The sequence below is a fragment of the Schistocerca serialis genome, chromosome 2 (genome assembly GCF_023864345.2).
Source record: "Schistocerca serialis cubense isolate TAMUIC-IGC-003099 chromosome 2, iqSchSeri2.2, whole genome shotgun sequence".
In the NCBI taxonomy this organism is placed as follows: Eukaryota; Metazoa; Arthropoda; class Insecta; order Orthoptera; family Acrididae; genus Schistocerca; species Schistocerca serialis.
The window spans coordinates 247615797-247639896 of record NC_064639.1 but is presented as its reverse complement, the minus strand read 5'-3'; the positions used below and the strand labels follow the sequence as shown (position 1 = coordinate 247639896).

General features: G+C 40.7%; 2 protein-coding genes across 4 annotated transcripts in view; both read left to right on the top strand.

Moving 5' to 3' along the window:
• Positions 1–4913, top strand: part of LOC126456996 (dehydrogenase/reductase SDR family member 11-like) — a 38158-nt gene extending 33245 nt beyond the window's left edge. The window contains exon 6 of the mRNA XM_050092962.1: positions 4506–4913. Coding sequence (XP_049948919.1) covers positions 4506–4547 — 42 coding nt within the window. The 3' untranslated portion in view covers positions 4548–4913. The remainder of the gene's footprint in view (positions 1–4505) is intronic.
• The window catches only part of LOC126456997 (dehydrogenase/reductase SDR family member 11-like), a 604547-nt gene that overhangs the window by 144847 nt on the left and 435600 nt on the right, over positions 1–24100 (top strand). The gene's annotated exons all lie outside the window — the stretch shown is intronic.

The following is a 24100-nucleotide window of genomic DNA, read 5'->3' as shown; positions in this document are numbered from 1 at the left end:
AGAGCGAGCGAAAAATGACTTTCTATATGCCCTGTACGAGCCCTAATTTCTTGGTCCTTACGTGAAATAAACGTTGGCGACAGTAAAATCGTTCTGCAGTCAGCTTGAAATACCCGTTCTCTAAATTTTCTAACTAGTGTTCTTCGAAAAGAAAGTCGCCTTCCCTCCAGGGATCCTCATTTCGGTTTCCGAAACATCTGCGTAATAATTGCGTGTCGTTCGAACCTACCGGTAACAAATCTAGCAGCCCGCCTCTGAATTAGTTCGGTATCTTACTTTAATACACTATGGAGGGGACCTCAAGCACTCGGGGAGTGCTGTCCATTTCATATCGCTTTGCAGCGTTACACCTGGATATTTAATCGACGTGCCTGTGTCAAGCAGCACAATACTAATTATGTATTCAACATTACGGGATTATTTTTTTTTTTACTCATCTCCATCAACTTATATTGTTCCACATTTAGAGAAACTTGCCATTCATCACACCAAATAGAAACTCCTCCTACAGTTACCCAACAGCTACACATTCCCAAACACTACAGTGTCATCAGCAAACAGTCGCAGATTAGTACTTACCCTATCCGTCAGAAAGTTTTTGTATATGAAGGACAAGAAAGATCTTATCCTGACGAGACCCTTGTCTCTAGCGTATACTCGCCGCCCAGGACAACGTACTGGGCTCTATTGTTTGAAAACGCTTCGAGAAACTCAAGTATCTAAGAAGCTATTCTGTATGCTCGGACCTTCGCTAAGAGCCTGCAGTGAGGCACTGTGCAAAACGCTTTCCGAAAAGCTAGGATTGTGGAAACTTCCTGTTGCCCTTAATCCATGGTTCGCAGGATATCTTGCGAGAAAAGGACAAACTGAGCGACCGGCGCTTTCTGTGTGTGTACAAACTGGAGCACTGTCTCCTGAGGCAGACAGTTCAGCTCTGTGTGCGCTTTCGTCTGTAACCAGTAAACGTGATTCAGTCAGATGCGTAAGATCTTTTTGACGACCGTACTCTCGTAATTCCTACTTGATTCCAGGCTCGATGTCTCAATACAGGGTGCGTCAAAAAAATGTATACACACTTTGGAGCGTCATAGAAAATTTAATTCCCGTTCTACAATGTTAAATTTCTGGAAATGGAAAGCTTAAAGTCCAATTGGAAAAATAAATGTACTTTTCAAATGTGATTAATGTTCAAACTGGTGGGCTTCAGCATCAATACATTTCTGAGTACGAGTCACCACTGATTCCGTACATCGTGCCAAAGTGTCCAATGAGATTTCTGCGCACACTGCCTGAATCTCATTCCGAAGTGTGTCCAGGTTACGTGGTTTACATTTTACACCTCATCTTTTACTGTGCCCCATAAGAAGAAATCCAGCGGCGTGAGGTCTGGAGAGCGTGCAGGAAACTCGAATGGTCCCCTGCATCCTAACCACTGGCCTGGCACATTGTGATCCAGGTATGCTCGTACGTCCCTATGATAGTGCGGCGGGGCGCCATCTTGTTGGAAATAAAACTCATCATTACCGTATAATGCACGAATGGCAGGGAATATGGAGTCAGCAAGCACTGTTAGGTACGTTTCTCCGGTAACAGTACCTTCAAAGCGGAAAGGCCCAATGAGTCCCCTTGCAGACAAACCACACCACACATTTACACCAGACAAATTCACAGCCTTTTCAAATGCAATGTGAGGACTATCTTCAGCCCAGTGCACACAATTGCCGCCTATTGAAAGTTCCATTGAGTTTGAATTGCGCTTCGTCCGACCAAATTATGCTACCCATAAATCCCAGTTCACATCTCACCATCTGCTGAACCCATTCACAAAATTCTAACCTTCGATCTGGATCGTCGCCACTTAGCTGTTGCACCAGCCTTGGAATGTACACACGAAACTTGCCTTTCTTCAGAATGCGTAACACACTACTAGCACTTACATTACTCTCACGTGCCGCTTGCCTTGAAGATTTTTGAGGCGAACGATGAAACAGTTCCGAGACCGCAGTTGTGGAATCATCACTTGTAGCTGTACGAGGTCGCCCTGATCGACCTTTATGCACATCACACACTGTTCCACGAATTTAGAATTTGTCTCGTAGACGTGTAATTGTTAACCTTGAAGGTGGTCCTGTACCATACTCACTGCCCCACTGTCTTCGAACCGCAGCTACATTCTCAAACTTCCAGTACTACCTAATTATCTGCTTCCTCGCTTGAAAGCTCAAACGCACGTCCGCCATGTTGCAGTTACTTCCTTGCCACTGCTGCCACCTGTTGAAAAAACATAACATAACTTTCTCACAGATATTTAACCTTGTAGAACGGGAAATAAATTGTCTATGACAGTTCAAAGTGTGTATACATTTTTTGACGCACCCTGTATATTCGTAAAAAAGTAGCTTCTCATCAGTCTGCGACTCCAAATCTTTTGTCACAATGCGTCTCTTAATCCAACTGTTACTTTCTTTTCTTGTAGTTGGATTTCCTGTCCATGACAGTTTGAGAACAATACATACTAATATAATTGCTGCTGTTTCTAATTCGTTTCCTGAATGCGAAGCCGGTAGTGGTGTCACTACAAACAGAATATTTTCTTCTAACTCTGGTCTACAGCTGCGAGTTATTACTATCATTAGCTCGTCAGAGTGTGTGATGCATCGTCCTGTTTACAGTAGTTTACTTACTATCTGTAACTGACTTTCCAGGATAATGTCTCAGAACTCTGCTCCTAATACAGAGCCCTATGAATGTTCTTTAGTCAAATGTTTTTCGACCACTCTCCTGTACTTAGTTGTTTTATGTCATCCTCTACGGACAAACCGATTTAGCTACCTTTTCTGCAGAATATTACTGAAGGACCGGGAAGTGATGTGGGGGTTTCCTTGGTCTTTTTATGTGTCCCATTGTAGACAACAAGGTAAGGCACAAGAAGTTATCATAAGCCCTGACTATGTCTGTCTTTGTTCTGATTACGCACTTCTCGTCTGATGTGTTGGTCACTTGATTCATAACGTATTCTGCGGATTTGCCTTTTCTGAATCTAGATTGTGTTTCCTTCACGTGGACAAAGTTTTGTATGTTATTGCAGTTTACTGCATAGTAGTTCTTTTTGTAGTTTGGCTAATGTGTTTAATAAACATATTGGACTGCAACGCTTTGTTTATTTTGTGTCTGTCTTCTCTTTTGGTTGAAAATTGCTGCTGTTTTTAGGGTTCCGAGCCTCAATCTGTAAAAACGGAATCTTTAGGCCCTATACGATCTCTTTGTCCATCTGTCTGTCTATCTGTCCGACTGTTAAGAACCCTTTTCCTCTGGAAAGGGTAGACGTATCACGTTCAGATTTATGTCACATGTTAAGGTCCATAGTCCGCCGGCAGCGTAAACATTTTAAGCGTTTACTTCAAAACCATCAAAAGAATTACGTCACATATTGTGACACCCAAAAACCCACTCATCACCTGTGGGATACTTCCCGTTAACCTTGAATGAAGTAATACGGAAAGATCCAACATTTAAAAGTAAAGGTAAAGGGAAAAAAATCCAAAAATTGTTAATTTGTAATCATACAAAACGAACAAATATTTTTTTATCATTTTTTTATCCGTATGCCTCTTTGATCATCTGTTAAGCCCGTTTATTCTTTGGAACGTATTTATGTTTTAGCTTTCACGCATTCTTAATTATTGTTGTGATTGCATTATTCATTGCCTTTGAATGTACCGTGATATTTCCTCAGAAAATCCGTTATTATTAACAAGCGTAATATAAATCTTTAATTAGACACTTGCTCGGTTATTAGAGGTAGGTGTATTGGTTTATTAATTACGTATGACCCTAGTTCTTGTGTCTGGTTGGTCCAAACCCGTTCCATCTCTTTTTCCACTACGCCACAGCTTGTTTGCCGTTAGTATACAGAACAAAAATCTCGTGTCCCACGTGCCAATACTGTTACTTTCTTCAGATAATCAACTTACCAATGTATGTCATGAAAGTATATTGTTGTATCGTGTAAAAGTTTTACCTTTAAGGCACGTTCCACACAAACATGATAAATTTTCACCGATGTAATTCTGCTGTCTAAGACGATGATAGCAGCTACTGAGAGCTGAACTTGACGGGTATGAGGAAAATTTACCTTTATTGCTGTATGGCTCTAGAATGAGACAGTGAGATTTCTCAATTCTTTGCTTTTAGAGTTCCTTGCATTATCCAAGTATCATTATCACTTTAAACGCTCAGGTTATTAATATTTTCGAATCCAGACATGTCTAACACAGCTGTTTTTAAACGTAATAGACAAGATAGGGATTGATAGGGATTGGGGGACGTTTTTGTTTCTTGAGGACACATGCTCCTTTGGAGATTTTCAATTGTAGCACAGTTCTTCTGTGTAAACCGACGTGTCAGGAATTAACTTGAACTAAATTGTCTTCATCTTCCTTCAAATTTATACGCTCTCTGTTATTTCAATTAGTTTTAATCAAAAAAATTTATTTTTGTTTCAGATCCATGACATAATCATCCGTCCAACTGGTTTTGATTACTGAAGGCCTCTTCATCGATGAGAAACATACAGATATTTACTACTCAGTTGCTCCCAGTTGTGCCGAAACATGATAGCAGTTATCATCACAACTGAAGAAATTAAACAATACAATCGAATATGTAGAAAAGCTTCTAATTTCTCCGCGGAGAAGTATTATTAGACTGCGTTCTGTGATAAACTCGAGATTTTTGTTAGCTTCGAAACAAGTTCAACGCCGCCCTTATGAGTCTGTTAATAATTCCAGCATCTCAAAACGTTAAATGTAGCACATAGTCACATGTGGCACTGGAAAATAGTTCTAACATTTTTATGTAAAACTTAGACGTTATCTGGCATAGGTGACGTAACAATAAAACAAAAACTTTTATGTTTTATGTACCTTTATTCGACAGTATGATGCAGTAATAAGAATATTATTTGTGCAGCGATTTCAAGAATATCCTTCAAAAACCTCTACTAAATATTTAGCCCTTGAACTTTGCTTCTAAGTTTTTGCCATAAATTATGTACCTTGTCCATTTACCGAATCGATAGTCCAGTTCACAATATCTATACAAGTAATCAATGCAATATTCATGGAAACTCGGAATCGCTCTTGTCTATAAGAGTGCCTAATATTCCGGAAGATACATTTTCCATCGCTTGCGAGCAGCCATAAAATATTTAATCGCTAATAAAGTTCAGTTGAAGTAATGTATCTGGGCATAATATTCCTTCTACTGAGCCAACGAATTTTTTAGCAGACGCATATATTTTATGAGTGAGGTATTCATCCTTCCCACATGCTAAGAGGGTCAGTGTCAATTGATTGTGTGAACTCTTCTTTTTGTTGTATTTGGTTAAAATATTTGTTATTCATTTGTTATGAATCTTTCAGACTGTAGTATTAATTTTGAAATGAAAATGTTTATGGATATGTTTGATGCGCTCTGCATCTGTGAGACTATGGTTGTACTTTAACGACACCTCTGTGATACTATAAATGTCTGAATCCGTTGACCTATACAGTGAATTAGCCTGCTTCCTACAAGATCATGTGAAATGTTAAGACAAGGGAGCGCAATGGATATTTTTGAACATCTCAAAAAGGGGTGACTCAGTAAATATAGGTATCATAGCTCACATAGGAATAATGATAAATCGTTTCATCAAACTATCGAATGAAACTGTAGTCAAAATAAAGTAATGTTTATTGGTAGAACACATGGACTTGATTCCAAGGATTGAATAGGTAGTACGAGCACTTATTAAATGCATAATGGTTAAAATGGATGGATCGTAACCAAATGTGCTACATGAAGTAAACCACTGATGGCTGCTGAATTAGTTAAAAGATTAAAGGAAGCGCATGTTGAGAGCAACTAGGTGAGTGTGTGATTTAATTCAGAAAAATAAACGTTGAACAAATAACTTGGCGTCTGCCTCGCAAATGCCGCCCATGTTTACCACTGCTCTAAAACTCAGATGCAGTGAACGGCTGCAGTGGCCTCGGCATCTGTGACAGAGTATAAAAACCACCAACCAAAATGTTGTCTGCTGGAAACAGGGACGCAGACTGAGTGCTCCCTCTCTAGAGTTCTAATGTGAAGTATTTATTCCCCACAGCTCTAAAGGCAAGTGTGCAAATCCTCTCCCTCCAAAAATTTTCTGCTGGTACTGCCAGCACTGGGTTCTTGTTAGGCAACAGCTGTGAACTTCCGAGATCTGTGTAAGGAAACAATCATAAAAATCCTAGCAATCTCACTCTTCTTAAAGAATCTGCTGTGATTAGCCAATAATACACATTTCGCTCTTAAAGTGGGAGCAGAAAGCAGAACTTCTCTCCCACAATGATTTTAGTTTCACTTTTTTTCTAACAATGATAGTGGGTGCATATAGGCATTCGCAATGTCCCGGCCCCACTACAAAAACAATTGAGAGGCTGAGAGTACAAGTGGCGCAAATGAAATTTCACAAGAAAATGATCTAAATGCACATTTGGAGAGATAAAGCTCTCTTCTGAGTAAAAGAATTATAAGTGATGTCCTACATAGTTTCACCCCCGTGACGATAAAATTTAAGCTGTAAGCCAATGCCTGGATTGCATTTAGAATGCAGCAAGTGTAATTGAAATGGGAGACACAAAGAAAATTACTGCTGCCTCTAATGAATATTCAGGTATGTATTATTCAAAAGTACAACATTAGACTAATGTGCATACTTTTAAGAAAACTTGTAGTAATATTTAATGCATGTTTCAACAGATCACATTTTGAAATATCGCTTGTGCATCTTGAGGCAAAATCAGCGTATTGACACAACGGATCATCAGGTCCTTCAACCTGGCCATGCATATATGGTATATGATAAAGATTCTAGTCTCTCTGAAAAGTCAGAGAAGCACTTCAAACGTGTATTTGTTCCCAAAGACGGAATGGATATAGTGAAGCAGGTCAACTGAAAAATTTTCGTAGTGGAAATGAAAACAAACTTTCTTTCAATTACAGCCAGGGATGCAACAGCAAAGGATAAAGTTACTAAAGACACAGAAGGAAACAAAATACAGCGGAGGAATCCCAGGTGGCCGTGACCCAGCAGAAGTGTACTGCAGGAGGTCCAATACTGATCCCCCAGCATTAACTCTTCTGCTGCCTTTTGCAGAAGAAGGGTTTGAAACAAAATTTGAGAAATGCAAAAATCTTCAGGATACGATGAACCACAACCCTTCACTTTAGCATGAGTTCTATAACAGTTTATCCCATTACAGACAGCAGTTACCGAGGGTGTAAGAAGTGGTGTGGAGAAAGGAGAGGACATGGTCAAAGAAGAGGACGGGAAAGACTGAAAAATGAATAACACCATCGTACACCACGAGTGCTGCCCAGGAAGAACATTCTTCAAGAAATAGCACAGAAGCACATGATTTAGATTCTACAGACACTGACTGTGAGGGGACTGTAGAAATGACTATGAATAATCTCTCGTATTTGTTGGAACCACATCAATACATTTTAGTTTTGATATTTTAATTTTATTCGTTACTTCATTATTGTTTCTCAACATATTATATTAATATCGATTTTAACTGATCATTAGGAAAAAATATCTAATATTTGGATAGTAACTTACGTAATTTACAAATAGCCATTAAGTTTTGGTAGTCATTTACTTAGTTTGCTTCAGCGAGCACATGTATCATTTGTACTCTCAGCCCCTCAATTCTGATGAGCCAATTCTGCGATCCTTTACAAAACTTATGACTCAATTACTTTTGACCTCCTTTGCATCCAGCAGATTTTTCTCACGCTCTGTGTCTCATGTTTTCCCATCCCCTTACAGAACACTGTCTTTTTAGAAAGCATTCTTTTTTCTGCACCTCACTATGCCAGTTTACAACTTATCATGTTGCAGTGGTTGATACCATAGTGCTGTGGCCGTCTCGAGAGCGGCCATCACCAAGTGTATACCTGCCAGTGGCTCTACTTTTAGTGAAGGAACAGTTTTACGATCCGGTTTACGATTCTATCCCTGCTGCCGTCACTTTCTCGCAGTCAGCTGGAGGACTCAGCTCAGAAAAATTACGCATTGTCTTTCACCACCAGATAGAAATGAAATGAAAAAGTACTGACTATATTTAAAGTCATTGGTGTTTGTTCCAGCTACTTGCATACTTTCACAATTCGCTTGTGATTTTAATTAAGTTGATAGTCTAATTTGAGCAGTAGGTTATTAATCAGATTACAGAGTAATTTTGTAAGAACTGTCCCATAACATCATCCCTTCCTCAGTTTTAAAATTAATGCTGATGTGTTTGTGCTGGAATTTGTCTCTAGCACAACTACGTCACAGAAATTTTACTTTTTCTTTGGGTTCTACTTTCTCGTTCACATTTTTGGCTTTGTCGGCACTGGGATGATGTGCTTCACGGTATGGATTGTGAGACTGGGGTGGATATCCTGTTGCCAACGCAACAATTTCACATTCACACTTAAGCATAAGCCTCCACACAAATATTCTCATTAACTGGAGTTACGGTAAGCTGTTATTTGAACACATATAAAGAAGAGAGCACCAGCTCACACAATTCCATTCACATATACTTCAAATTCAAGTCACACGTTTGAAACTTTTCTTATTAATCAAAAGTCAGTCACATTCGTCATTTAATAAACAAGTATTGAATAGACATTCACTCATAATGTGTCACAATGAATGATCACTTATACTTTTCCTCACGACAAAAATAATTAAGAACAGAATACACTTAAATACATCGATACATCATAAAAAATTTCATGCATCGCTACGAAAGTTCATACGAATACAGAACAACTATTATCGAAATATGGTTAAATTTGTGAGTACCTAGACTTGTGTCTCTGTATGATTAGGTTATGTACAAGTTGGTAAATCTTATGCAAGTGTTTCCCAAACTAACCTACATCGTATAGTTAAATAGATCCACAAGGAGTCCTATGATCTTCAAGTACGAATAACATATGATGAGAGAGAAAACATAACAAGTTTATGACAAGAACAAAATTCAACACTTCTGATGCATGCTTAAACGTATCGCCATTAAAAGGGCAGCTCGTATTAGAACAGTTAAATAATTCGTCAAAACTAAAATACAAGTCAGTCTGTAACGATATGATGTAACATGTTTAAACTTAATATATATTGCCCCTGGAAATAAAAGTTGAGGAAGCACACTTAATACTTTAAAAATATATATGATTTCCCCAAAAACACAGTGTTTGGGAATCACAAATACACTTCACAGGTTCAGATAATACTATTTATCACATCAATAATCCCGACTGCTGTTCTGGTACGAGAAACGAAGTAGTACTAAAGTTACATATTGCTGACATGTGAAATATCAATTCGTGTAAGTGCAATACAACTTGCGAGCAGGAATTTAAAGTTTTTATAAGTAGCATCTCCACACATCTGTATCTAATTATTGAGGGTTAGTCATTACGGTTGCGCATGTCCATAGCCTGTCTGACGTAAACACTCATACCATTCAGAACCACGGTTCATCTCACTCAATATGTAACACAGTATTTTTCCTGTTCAAATTCGTGATACTAGGATCATTTGGCAATGAAACATAGAAATGCCTCTCACTGATCAGAGAAATGAGGCTGTAGCGAGGTGCATTAAAAGTTTCATTCTCACAGCGTAGCAAATGAAGTAGAAATTGCAATGTTCACATCTAATTGGACAGAGTCGCACTTGCATTACACGTAGATTGTCACTGTATATCTACATCTACATCTATACTCCGCGAGCCACCTTACGGTGTGTGGCGGAGGGTACTTATTGTACCACTATCTGATCCCCCCTTCCCTGTTCCATTCACGAATTGTGCGTGGGAAGAACGACTGCTTGTAAGTCTCCGTATTTGCTCTAATTTCTCGGATCTTTTCGTTGTGATCATTACGCGAGATATATGAGGGCGGTAGTAATATGTTGCCCATCTCTTCCCGGAATGTGCTCTCTCGTAATTTCGATAATAAACCTCTCCGCATTGCGTAACGCCTTTCTTGAAGTGTCCGCCACTGGAGCTTGTTCAGCATCTCCGTAACGCTCTCGCGCTGACTAAATGTCCCCATGACGAATCGCGCTGCTTTTCGCTGGATCATGTCTATCTCTTCTATTAATCCAACCTGGTAAGGGTCCCATACTGATGAGCAATACTCAAGAATCGGACGAACAAGCGTTTTGTAAGCTACTTCTTTCGTCGACGAGTCACATTTTCAACCTGGCGCCTGCTTTTCCCACTATTTGTTTTATGTGGTCATTCCACTTCAGATCGCTCCGGATAGTAACTCCTAAGTATTTTACGGTCGTTACCGCTTCCAATGATTTACCACCTATGGCATAATCGTACTGGAATGGATTTCTGCCCCTATGTATGCGCATTATATTACATTTATCTACGTTTAGGGAAAGCTGCCAGCTGTCGCACCATGCATTAATCCTCTGCAGGTCCTCCTGGAGTACGTACGAGTCTTCTGATGTTGCTACTTTCTTGTAGACAACCGTGTCATCTGCAAATAGCCTCACGGAGCTACCGATGTTGTCAACTAAGTCATTTATGTATATTGTAAACAATAAAGGTCCTATCACGCTTCCCTGCGGTACTCCCGAAATTACCTCTACATCTGCAGATTTTGAACCGTTAAGAATGACATGTTGTGTTCTTTCTTCTAGGAAATCCTGAATCCAATCACAAACCTGGTCCGATATTCCGTAAGCTCGTATTTTTTTCACTATACGTAAGTGCGGAACCGTGTCAAATGCCTTCCTGAAGTCCAGGAATACGGCATCAATCTGCTCGCCAGTGTCTACGGCACTGTGAATTTCTTGGGCAAATAGGGCGAGCTGAGTTTCACATGATCTCTGTTTGCAGAATCCATGTTGGTTATGATGAAGGAGATTTGTATTATCTAAGAACGTCATAATACGAGAACACAAAACATGTTCCATTATTCTACAACAGATTGACGTAAGCGAAATAGGCCTATAATTATTCGCATCTGATTTATGACCCTTCTTGAAAATGGGAACGACCTGCGCTTTCTTCCAGTCGCTAGGTACTTTACGTTCTTCCAGCGATCTACGATAAATTGCTGATAGAAAGGGGGCAAGTTCTTTAGCATCATCACTGTAGAATCTTAAGGGTATCTCGTCTGGTCCGGATGCTTTTCCGCTACTAAGTGATAGCAGTTGTTTTTCAATTCCGATATCGTTTATTTCAATATTTTCCATTTTGGCGTCCGTGCGACGGCTGAAGTCAGGGATTTTCCGCAGTGAAACAGTTTCGGAACACTGAATTCAGTATTTCTGCCTTTCTTCGGTCGTCCTCTGTTTCGGTGCCATCGTGGTCAACGACTGACTGAATAGGGGATTTAGATCCGCTTACCGATTTTACATATGACCAAAACTTTTTAGGGTTCTTGTTTAGATTGTTTGCCAATGTTTTATGTTCGAATTCGTTGAATGCTTCTCTCATTGCTCTCTTTACGCTCTTTTTCGCTTCGTTCAGCTTTTCCTTATCAGCTATGATTCGACTACTCTTAAACCTATGATGAAGCTTTCTTTGTTTCCGTAGTACCTTTCGTACATGATTGTTATACCACGGTGGATCTTTCCCCTCGCTTTGGACCTTAGTCGGTACGAACTTATCTAAGGCGTACTGGACGATGTTTCTGAATTTTTTCCATTTTTGTTCCACATCCTCTTCCTCAGAAATGAACGTTTGATGGTGGTCACTCAGATATTCTGCGATTTGTGCCCTATCACTCTTGTTAAGCAAATATATTTTCCTTCCTTTCTTGGCATTTCTTATTACACTTGTAGTCATTGATGCAACCACTGACTTATGATCACTGATACCCTCTTCTACATTCACGGAGTCGAAAAGTTCCGGTCTATTTGTTGCTATGAGGTCTAAAACGTTAGCTTCACGAGTTGGTTCTCTAACTATCTGCTCGAAGTAATTCTCGGACAAGGCAGTCAGGATAATGTCATAAGAGTCTCTGTCCCTGGCTCCAGTTCTGATTGTGTGACTATCCCATTCTATACCTGGTAGATTGAAGTCTCCCCCTATTGCAATAGTATGATCACGAAACTTCTTCACGACGTTCTGCAGGTTCTCTCTGAGGCGCTCAACTACTACGGTTGCTGATGCAGGTGGTCTATAGAAGCATCCGACTATCATATCTGACCCACCTTTGATACTTAACTTAACCCAGATTATTTCACATTCGCATTCGCTAATAACTTCACTGGATATTATTGAATTCTTTACTGCTATAAATACTCCTCCACCATTGGCGTTTATCCTATCCTTGCGGTATATATTCCATTCTGTGTCTAGGATTTCGTTACTGTTCACTTCCGGTTTTAACCAACTTTCCGTTCCTAATACTATATGCGCACTATTTCCTTCAATAAGAGATACTAATTCAGGAACCTTGCCCTGGATACTCCTGCAGTTTACCAATATTACGTTAACTTTTCCTGTTTTTGGTCTCTGAGGACGGACGTTCTTTATCAACGATGATAATGTCCTCTCTGGTAAGCCGTCAGGTATTTTATCGTTTCGCCCAAGGGGGGGTCCCTCTAACCTAAAAAACCCCCGTGTGCACGCCACACGTACTCTGCTACCCTAGTAGCTGCTTCCGGTGTGTAGTGCACGCCTGACCTGTCTAGGGGGGCCCTACAGTTCTCCACCCAATAACGGAGGTCGATGAATTTGCAACCATTATAGTCGCAGAGTCGTCTGAGCCTCTGGTTTAGACCCTCCACACGGCTCCAAACCAGAGGACCGCGATCGACTCTGGGCACTATGCTGCAGATATTAAGCTCAGCTTGCACTCCGCGTGCGATGCTGGTTGTCTTCACCAAATCAGCCAGCCGCCGGAAGGAACCAAGGATGGCCTCAGAACCCAAGCGGCAGGCGTCATTCGTTCCGACATGTGCTACTATCTGCAGCCGGTCACACCCAGTGCGTTCAATAGCTGCCGGAAGGGCCTCCTCCACATTACGGACGAGACCCCCCGGCAAGCACACCGAGTGCACACTGGCATTCTTCCCCGACCTACCCGCTATTTTCCTGAGGGGCTCCATAACCCGCCTAACGTTGGAGCTCCCTATAACTAATAGGCCCGCCCTCTGTGACTGTCGGGACCTTGCCGGAGAATCGGCCACTGGCCCAACAGGCGAGGCATCCTGTGGTGGCTCGGAAACGATGTCATCACCACTAGGAAGCACCCCGTACCTGTTGGAAAGGGGTAAGGCAGCTGCCACGCGGCCAGATCCCACCTTCGCCTTTCGGCCAGGCACGCGCGAGCCCACCACTGTCCGCCATTCACCCTGGAGTGATGGCTGACCGGTAAGATGCTCACTGCCGGAAGACGCAGCGACATCAGGGGTTCCATGTGATTCCAAGGCCACCGAAGTAGGCATAGGTCTCACCACAGTTGCCCCAACGCCACTACGAGCCGACGCCTGCGCCTCGAGCTCGATGAGCCTAACAGACAAAGCCTCCACCTGCCCCCGAAGAGTGGCCAATTCTCCTTGCGTCCGCTCACAACAACCACAGTCCCTACACATGACTATGTTTACCCTACTCTATACGGTGACAAATTCCCAAGATAATCTTCTGATGAGCTACTCTGATAATCAAGAAGCACTCACTGAAATACGAGACGCGAAAACTACGCTAGGTTTTCCCAGAAAAACTATTTAAAAGCTAAGCGCAGCAAATAAGTACAAAAACGTTTTATACAAACAGTACTCGCTGCTGCTGGTGCTCTCGCTCTGGCTGTCACAAGACAACTGCTGATTCAAGTGACTAGTGGCTAACGGCCGCGAAACAAACAAAAGACGGTTTTAGGGCGCTTTCTGTTCTAAACGATCAAGAAAACACTAAGAAATCTAACACGAAAACTACGTAAAGTTTTATCAAGAACTGTTAGTTACTATGCAGAGCAGATAAACACAAATAGAATCCCTTCCTTAGTGGAAGGTCGTAAACAAAATGCAAAATAAACGCTTTATACAAACAGTACTCGCTGCTGCTGGTGCTCTCGCTCTGGCTGTCAATGTTAGAGTTCTGAAATAGTTTATGGAAATGAGAGATCATGATTTACATATTTGTGTTGTTTTGCATCGGCAGCACGTTAGTTAATTCTTTTATATCCATGTACAGACGCCACAGAAAATTTAACTGGTGGTCCACATTGACTAACGAACTGCCTGGTCCTTCTCGAAACAGCTGATGAGCTGTCACTTGAGACATAGCCTCTTGATATTGCTGTAAGACGTCGGTTAAGCTGTTTCCGCATGGAATCAAGTAGTAGACAGGCTGCCAACGAACGGTTTATGATGCACGCTGCTTCTCCCGCTGGGTTCGGCTGTGGTGTAATGCATTAGGCCCGCGGTACGAGGCGTTAAACCCCAGCAGTCCCATGCGCCGGGTATGGGGTGCCCTTGACCAACCGCTCAGCTGTCAGAAGACAACAGTGGACACTGGTGAGCCCAGGGGTTGGCGATGGCGAGGAATCACTATCCTGCAGTGAGCCACGCCCTTGCAGCCACCTTCAGCTGCCTTTCCTCCCTTATCATATTTTGCGTCACCATGTCGTGCCATCACCAATGCAATTGTGTTATGGAAACATATATTAGACATATATATTAAATTTTGTGGGACATTACCTATAAATATACAGTATTCCTATATCAGCCTCTTGACCTTCAATCAAATTGATAAGAGTTAAGGATTTATAATACAATAAAAATGGTTCGGTGGCCATTAGAACCAAACCACATAGCCTAGTGTGACTAGTAAACCACAAGCTGGGTTGTACAGAATGGTTCAAAAACTGAAATCACTTATTTTTACTGGTTTCTTATTATGATACTGTGAGTGGATGGGTATGTCGACTCGTTAATTGACTTGCTGTTAGTTCTTGCGCATTCTTATCTGCTAATACCTGGGATTTCTGTCGATACCTTGCGGACATCTAACAGTTCCCTTCCGACGCACTGTTCCGTCACAATTCTACAAGTTATTAAAATAATTATGGTGCCAGGCTGCCTATCATTCACATAATATTTGCGTGCCTGCATACTTCTCTCTCTTCATTTGTAGCTCTCCCGTCCATTAGAAATTAGTTCGTTGCCTTCCTCTTAATACCTGTTGCCTAAAACAGCACATAACCTCCTGGAACATGCAATAAACAAAATGAAAATTTAACGATTAACTCCTTGTTAACCTAGTCACATACCTGGTGTGTATTCGCTTTACTTTTTTCCGCTTTGGACTTATTGGGCCTTGTTTGTTTCATCCTTGTACTTGTGTTAATGACATCCATGTCGCTTTTTTATAAATTATCTCTCATATGGACTTCTTCTAGATGTCAGATGTACTCCCTGAGAACAGCACAGAATATACACAAAAAAGAAAAATCAGCATCTTCGGTTCATTGGACACACGTACCTGTATGTAACGGGGCACGTCTCTATCTTTACTCTTACTCTCAAGGACTCAGTGCATACCGTACTGGCTCTTTAAGCACACATTAATAAAAGAACCCCTAATGGCACGGTGCTTTCCCACCGCTGGCACATTTTGGCACAGTGCTCAACTGCTACCGACTCAATTAATAAAATATGTCTCTATTAGACGGTGCTACGTCACGATCGGGAAAACGTGGCTCAGAGTGTCCCACAAATGGCTCCTAATACCCGTAAAACTCTGTCAAGCAAACACTCCTCACTGCACGAATTCACCCCACAGTTCGTCCTACGCTTTCTTTGTTGTCAACTTCTACACGCTTCAACGTTTCCAACTTTCACCGGAAATCATCCAAACATTTACTCGCCATAATCTCAACTCCTATTTAAATATGAATTGATTTTTTTCCTCTTCTAATTGTACCTCCCTCCCCAGGTGTGAGACCTGCTGTACAATCTCAGACTAACTTTGCTCCTTAAATCGTATGAGAATGGAAATATGTTGCTGGCCCTTTGATTTATGGCTCCTTATGTTTTCTGTGTCGACAACATTGTTGTGAACAACTCTCCTTACATTGTAAGGTCCACAGTAGAAGTAAAAAAATTGTGGCTTAAAAGTTTACTATTCCGTGATCCCTTTCTTGCATTGAATAAAACTTTATCACACTAACCGAACCTTATCTGCCTTATCGTCATGACTCACAGGAAAACATATATAATTTACACATACAGTCATACGGATATTCACATATTATTTATGCTGTCTAACCTATTAACTAGTAAAACACGCACTAACATCCTTCCGCTATTCGTTGTCCTATCTCGTTTTCCACGTCGAATAAAGAGCCCCACCGTTTGTCCTCATCATCACTGTTCAGTCCTTCTCCGCTCTTCTTTTCCATTTCTGCTATAAAATCCGATGGACTTCCTGTGCTTTTCTAAGGCTTTTACTACGTATTCGCCTTTTACACATTTGTATTCATCACCACTCGAGTCATCAGGTCTATTTAACGTCGCATCTGTCCATTCTCTTGAGCGAAGAAGAACGTCGAACGTCCTGCAAGCTTCTTCTACAGTATTACACACTAAGCAATTAGTGACCTTTTCTTCGGAGTCACTCAACCAAACATATTCCCACTCGTCATCATCTTTGCAATCTTCTTCCATGTCTGACACCTCTTTCACTATCTCTGGGGTTGTTTCTGTCCTCAGAATATCCGATCAATCAACTTCACTACTCTATTCATCTTCTTATTTCAACTATTCCTTGGCTACATCCAATAACTGCTCTTACGCTTCTTCTGATGGCATTTTTCCTTCACCGGTGAGCACAATCCCTAACATACCAAAGCTGTTATCAGACAAACTGTCTAAATCGTGAATTTCAAAAATTTCCCGGCAAACTGAATGTTCAAACAAGTTTCGAGCTTGCTGCCGGTCGTTGTTTAATTCATCCCACGATGTTTCGACCGGACAACAAGACGCAGTCTTCGATGGCCGACCTTAAGATGACTACTAGGTGCCCAGCCGAAATATCGTGGGACAAATTAAACGACGACCGACTGCAAGCCCGAAATTTATAAAATGTATTCGCAATTGTGAATATGAACAACCATCAGTTATATAATGGAATGACGACAGTGAAAATTTGTGCCGAATTGGGACTCGAACCCGAATTTTTCCTTTGTTGCTAGCGGTCGCCTTACCAGTAAGCTATCCGAGCACGACTAACGGCCAGACGCAAACTTCCATATGTCGTCAACCAAGTATCTACAACCTGCACTCGTATATTCATTATGTATGTTCCTGTTCAGGGGAGACATTTTCATTGAAAGCTGCTTGCCTGATTTGCCTGCCTGCCTGTGTTGTTGAGAAAGATGATGCCAAGTTCATAACGAGTGTAGTCGCAGAGGTACCTGTCCCTTCGGAGATGCATGCATATCCGAAAAACTTGGCATCGTGCTTCTGAACAATCCATTCACTACAATATGGTAGCCCGAAATTTGTTTGATCAGTCTAAATTTTTCCTGGATTTCAACCCTTAACAGGCGTTGCCGAGTCTCTGGGACCCCAGGGAAGTATGAAGTTGTAGCAACTTTTGTATTTCTTGGTCAGGAAGCATGGCTGAACAGTACCTCAGGCGACTGCAGTCTATCATCAAAGCAAGCACTGTAAACGATTGAGGGCCCCTGGGACTAAGCGATACAAGTTAGTGTAATATTTTCAGTATAGTGAATATGTTTGAAAACCCAAAAAATGTCAACACTAAAGATTCAAACTTTGAGGAATGTGTACTAAGATGAATTGAGGAATGTGATGCTGACTGTTCAGATCAAGATGGCGATCCCGGTAGCAACATTACCATCGAAAATGATATCCCATGTGATCGCGAAACGGCGAGTGAACTTTCTGGCGCTGTATCTGATGACGAAGATGAGATGATGGTTACTGAAAGTGCAGGCGATAGAGGCACAAGTGAGCCACGTAAGAAAAATTTCTATGGGAAAAACGGATGCAAATGGGCTGCCACCGAACTAACCCTAAATGTAAGAATACCAGACCGCAACTTGCTGAATTTGCTGGGAAATACGAAAGCTTTACCAAAACTTGTGCCCTTGGATGCAAGGCAGAAGATTTTCTCACAATATGTAATAGGTATGTTTGTGCGTTATACAAATTTGAAAAAGCAGTAATTTCGCAACAAGTCACGCAGTCAGAATCGCACAGGGAAACAAATTCCATTGAAATAAATGTTTTATTGGGACTGCTGCCTACAAATCTAACAATAAAGAAAACGAATCATTTTTTTAATATATGGGATGTCGTCAAATTCGCCTGGTAACTTCGGCAAAAAAGTTTCCTGTGTTACTAGCTTGCCTGAGATATAGAGAATCATAAGAGTAAAATCTGAATCAGCTGCGGCGATTTAACATAGTTTTGTAAAATTTTATCAAAATTCGTAATCGGCTTATATTTAGGAACCAATGCAACTGAGGATGAAATGCTGGTCGGCTTTTGAGACAGATATAAATTTAAAATACATTTACCCAGAGAAAAAAGAGGTTTGAAAATCCAACGCCTTCTTGATGCTCGAACCCACTACATATAGAATACAAGTGCACTGACTCTAATGATCTCACAACTGAAGGAAAACGGTTTACTATTCCAACGCCAGCTGTTCTTCGTATTTCGAAACCACTGTTTGAAATCAACCGCAGTATTACTGGTGACAACTCGTACACCTCAACAGAACTCAAAAACCACCTCAGCAAAATAAATTTACTTACGTTGGTACCGTGAGGAAACACAAACGGGAGATACCTAAAGAATTCCTACTTTTTGAAACAAGGCAGTTAACTATGTATCTGCAAACGTTTGAAGACTGTATCTGGGACACCAGCTGACGATCAAGACTTTTGCCTCGGAATCCAAATATTATTCTATATGTGATCCAAACTTATAAACAAATACTGTTTTTTTATATGTTCAATGCAGATACCTATTTGTTTACAATGTTCTATGAAACTGTGTGTTCAGTCGATTGTAAATCCCCAAGACTCCAAAATATTGTTTCTTTTCATACGCTTGTTTGGATCGTTATAAATATTTTACAGATTTGGATGGATCAAATGGCTCTAAGCACTATGCGACTTAACATCTGAGGTCTTCAGTCGCCTAGAACTTAGAACTAATTAAACCTAACTAACCTAAGGACATCACACACATCCATGCCCGAGGCGGGATTCGAACCTGCGACCGTAGCGGTCACGCGGTTCCAGACTGAAGCGCCTAGAATCGCTCGGCCACACCGGCCGGCTTTTACAGATTTCCTGTGGATGCAAATGTATTCCCTTTTCTTATAATTTAGATCTTACCAGGTGTGTATTCGATAAAAAAACGTTTTTATTTGTCACTTTTTACTCGGGAAATACATATAATAGAAAGAGTATGTTTACTTTTGTAATATCTTTAGTTTCAGATTTTTTCGCTTCTGTTTGTTTCTAAATTGGTTGTAAATAAAAAAATTTGTTTCCCTATACGCCTTTGATTACGTATACGTCCCAAAACAACAACGAAAATCATTAAGAGACACAAAACAATTTTTATTTAGTGAGTCCCCAGGACTCCGGAACTCGTTGACATTTCCGACTACACCGGTCAAGGATTAACTGAATTTCCATTCCGTTCAAGCACATCGACAAAAATCATTGTTCCAGTGCAGTACTACTCAGTAGAACGTCAAGAAGGTGAGACATAGAACAACCTTTATTTTAAGGTTCTGTATGACCAAAACGTTTGCACTGAGTATGTGTAAGTGGCATTCGAAATCGTCCCTGATCTGTTCTTTCACTCCAGCACTCTTTCCAAGTAATATACTGCGTACTTTCATCGTGTCCATTTTGAATACTGGCCATTGCTTATTCTTGTCACTCATCCTGTAAACATCTTTATTTAGGATTGAAACTTGATTGCATGAGTTTAAAATGCATGGTAATATCACTCCACTTACCTTCACGTCGATAAAGGGATAGGCAATACCAATCTGGTTGTCGAACACCGTAGCACTTTCCAATAGCTTCTTGTTTGACTCATCACAGTAGAAGAGTAAGGTTCCGGGTAATAGTATATCATCCAACAGTCACGCAGGAGCCCCAGCCGCGTTGATTACTCTTATCTCAGTCATTGTTTCATTTGAAACGGTACAGTACTGCCTGACATAGAAAAGATGTTCAACATACTTCGTTGTTCTTGTCAGAACAGCGTTTTTTGTATAATAATGAATTAAATGAATGGCTGGTCATCTGCTGACCACAGACAGTAAAGGTAGATTCAGTAATCATCTTTGAGACGATTCTCTAGTCACCTTTGGCCGAACCAAAGAGACGAAGTATACCAGGGCACTAGAAGGCCTGGAATGTGGCTGACCAATACGGTGGCAGGGTCCTCCCCCACCTCTACGGAAGCGCGGGATGACCGGATGTCGCTGGTTCCTGAGTTGCGAAGACTTGCTTTATGTGTCTCCAGGAAAACAAGTTTAAATGAAAATGGTATGCATGTGGAATATTTAAGAGTAGATAAACTAATAATTTCTCTTTTCAGAAATTTTTGGTGGGAGGCTCATGTAAATTGTTTGGAAAAGATAGGCAGGTAAAAAAAAATCATGGGGAACATAGGATTCTTCGGAAGTGACAAAGAAACCACGTGTTGTAATTGTAAGACGAATGCTAGTGTGTGGTAGTATTAAGATGAAATACTTGTGTGTGTAAATCTAAGTTGAAAATAATTAAGATTCCCGTGTGCAGAACTTGAATTAGAGACAAGCACTTCCACGTGGTGAGTACAGTGCGAGTCTCAACCTGACTATGAGACAATAAAAAAAATTAGCAGTTCTTGCCCTTGCATTCAGTTGAGGATCCGTGTGTGAGATAAATAAGATACCAAAACTTTCATTATGAGATACATTCGTGTGACGCCAGCTTGATATTCAGATACTCTGAGAGTGAATTAAACTGAGTCAGCCATGTACCTGGCAACACCATGTGGGTTGCATTTCACAGGGAGATGTGCATAAATCCTCCAGAGTTTGTGGTAGGAAAGCTATTACGTGGGTCAGTGACGTGTGAATCTGGGATGACTATTGTTTGAAATGGGAAAGCAGAACGAGTAGATAACCAAACATTTTGTTTTTGAGATGTGTGTTATACTGCCAGTGTGATTTATTTTGTGTATTTAATCCGTGTGATTTGCATGGGAGAGTAGCGAATTAGTTTCAAATACGGAGGGTCAAGCATGATTTTTTCCTAGTACAACACGAAAGTCAGTAAATTCGTTATGTTGCTAATGAATGAGGTTACGAGAGTGTGGGAGAGGATGAAGTAGCGAAAGATTCGTTACCAATCCAGAAAGTGCACAGTAGCAATAAACAGAAACATTACGAGACCATAGAATAGTAAAACGCTTATGTTATGCAATGCCCACTGGGTGGAGAATCCCTTGTTTAACTACCCTGTTTAAGTGTAATGTAAGAAATTTTGCAACATTAACGTAAAAGAATTGATTGTAATAAAAAAGGAGATATATGAAACAAATAGTGGTCTTGATTATTGAGTTGTGAATAGCCATTTTGCTGAGGTATTTCACCACAACCTCCATTTTTCTTGATGGGATGTCCGAGCTTTGATTAAAATATATACCAGGGTGGAGTGAGTCCATCAGAAATGTGCACAAGCTATTAGTCAGATGCATTATCCATTCCGTTGCGTTAAGAAGTAAGGATGAGAATAAGTTATAGCTTAACTGATAGGCACTAGGGCTCATATTTCAAGCATAGTTGCAGTGGGTATGATAAAGCATGAAAATGTTTGTGATGTACAAATAATAATTGGCCTCGCTTGGCAGGCCACTCATCTAGTAGGCCTGACTACTAGATGCCACAGAATGGAGTAGTAACCTCCCACACTGTTTTCTTAATGCGTCAGAACTTCGACATACAATAATTTCCTCGACTTCTCTGCGCAAATCATATCGGCCTCCATTAAGTCGTCTGTCATCTAACGAGTACTGTGGCCCCCTAGGTCCATGCTTATTATTCCTGTTTCATCTATTGCCATTCTCAGGGAATTGGTGTCTCACTCCTCATTTCAGGTCATTCAGACGGTAGCGTTCAAGCTCATAGTGAGTTTGTACGAAGTATATAGGCTGCCTTACTCTGCCTTTGAGATAAAATCCAAGTTCTTGCAACAAGCAGTGGACTGCATTAATATCAATCACACTGTGTACCACAGATTTTAACCAGTTTCTTCTGCCCATAAGGTGCGTCCAGAAACAGTTTAAATCTCATCATGTCTTTGAAACACTGTATCGGATCTTGGTATTGTGATTCAGTGTAAGGTTCCACCATTAAGATGCTCAATTTTTGGTGTCTTTGCTTATTTCTCACCCAGTACTCATTTAAAAATGCGCACTTAAATTCCTCATGTACTTTGCACCCGGCTGCAATTACTCGCATATTTAGTGCTGCTTCTTCTCATAGGTGTTCACAAATAAAATTTTTTTTACATGCCACAGACCATGACCTCTGCAGTCTGTCTTGAAATCGTTGAATCCAAATTTGCGGATGAACACTGTTCAAATGGTCGGGGAATAATGCGTATTTTTGCACAGAGACAAAGCATTTCTGATTCTAGTCTTGATCCATTTCCTGCTACCCAATGCCTACTTGTATTGCTGGTTGTATAGGTGGAAACGAGTGATTTGGCTAGTCACATATTCAGCAGAATCTGTCAGTCAACCAATGCAGCTCTGCTCTCCTTTTCTCTTTCTGCTTCATTCATGATTTGATCGCTACCCGTTCAATTACTTCCTGAGCTGACGCTACGTTTTTTTTTTTTTTTTCCTATGAATAACCCGACCAACGCTTCATAGCTTCCGCGGTTTATCGCTACCTGAAACTCTTAAAACTGGAATACTATTTTAATTTATTACCGACCTTTTAAATTACACGGCATGGTCCTGTCTGATCTCGAGTCATTTTGCTATGACAGCAGTTTGACTTCATCCTTGACTTCAGTTTCATATTCTATGACTTCGTCTTTCCATTCTTTGATCATGCTAACATCTTTATGCAGTTCATTCATTGTGTCTTTCATTTTTTGTAACAATGCACGTCTCTTACTGTCACAACTACACGCCTGTTTATTGATTATTTAAGTTACCCTGGACTGTTTGAGCTCCTCCTGAATATTCTTATCATCACTCCCATTAACATGTTCTGCTGCCTTCTTACTTTCGCAAATTTTCTTCTGGCTTTGGTTTTTTTCCTAAATTTTCTTCTGTCCTCTTGCATTGCTGTTTATTTTCCGCTGCCATCTCAGTCAGAAAAGATTGAAGATCTGATAGCGCCGGGACTGGAGCAGTTGGTGTTGATTTCATGACACTCTGTGTTACTTCCTTGTAGCCAGCGGTTTCTGAGATTACCATCGGTCTATGATACACTCACATTTTTCCCACTCAAAGATTCATTCTCTCACTGACCCCCACTATTCCGTATGATACTCAGATCGTTTCCTAAGTCAACTGTTTCCTGTAAATTATTGTTCCGAATTTCACTACCCTTGCTCTGTTGCACACTGTCATGCTGGAAATCCATGGTAAAGCCATTATCTCTAGTTTCTGAATAATCAAATTGTTCATTTTCTAGTGTTATAGACATTGCCATTCACACACATTTAATCAAATATAACAGTAATGATGATAATGTCTGGCAATGTTTGACGACAAGATAAAGAATGCAACCTATAACACTAGATAGCGTACTCACGGCGGTTCTGCTTTGTCGTTTTTGGTACGACTTGGAAATAGAGAAAAATTAATGGATGGATGATCGCCGATGCGTCGGTTCTCGATTGTGTTCAGGAGACGTAAGGTTTGATTACGCAAAGATGGTTTCGTGACTGACCTTTGACCCGGATTGCCTTCACGCAATCAGAATCTTCGATGAAAATACCTAAAGGACCTATTTGAATAATGAAAAAATGTAAA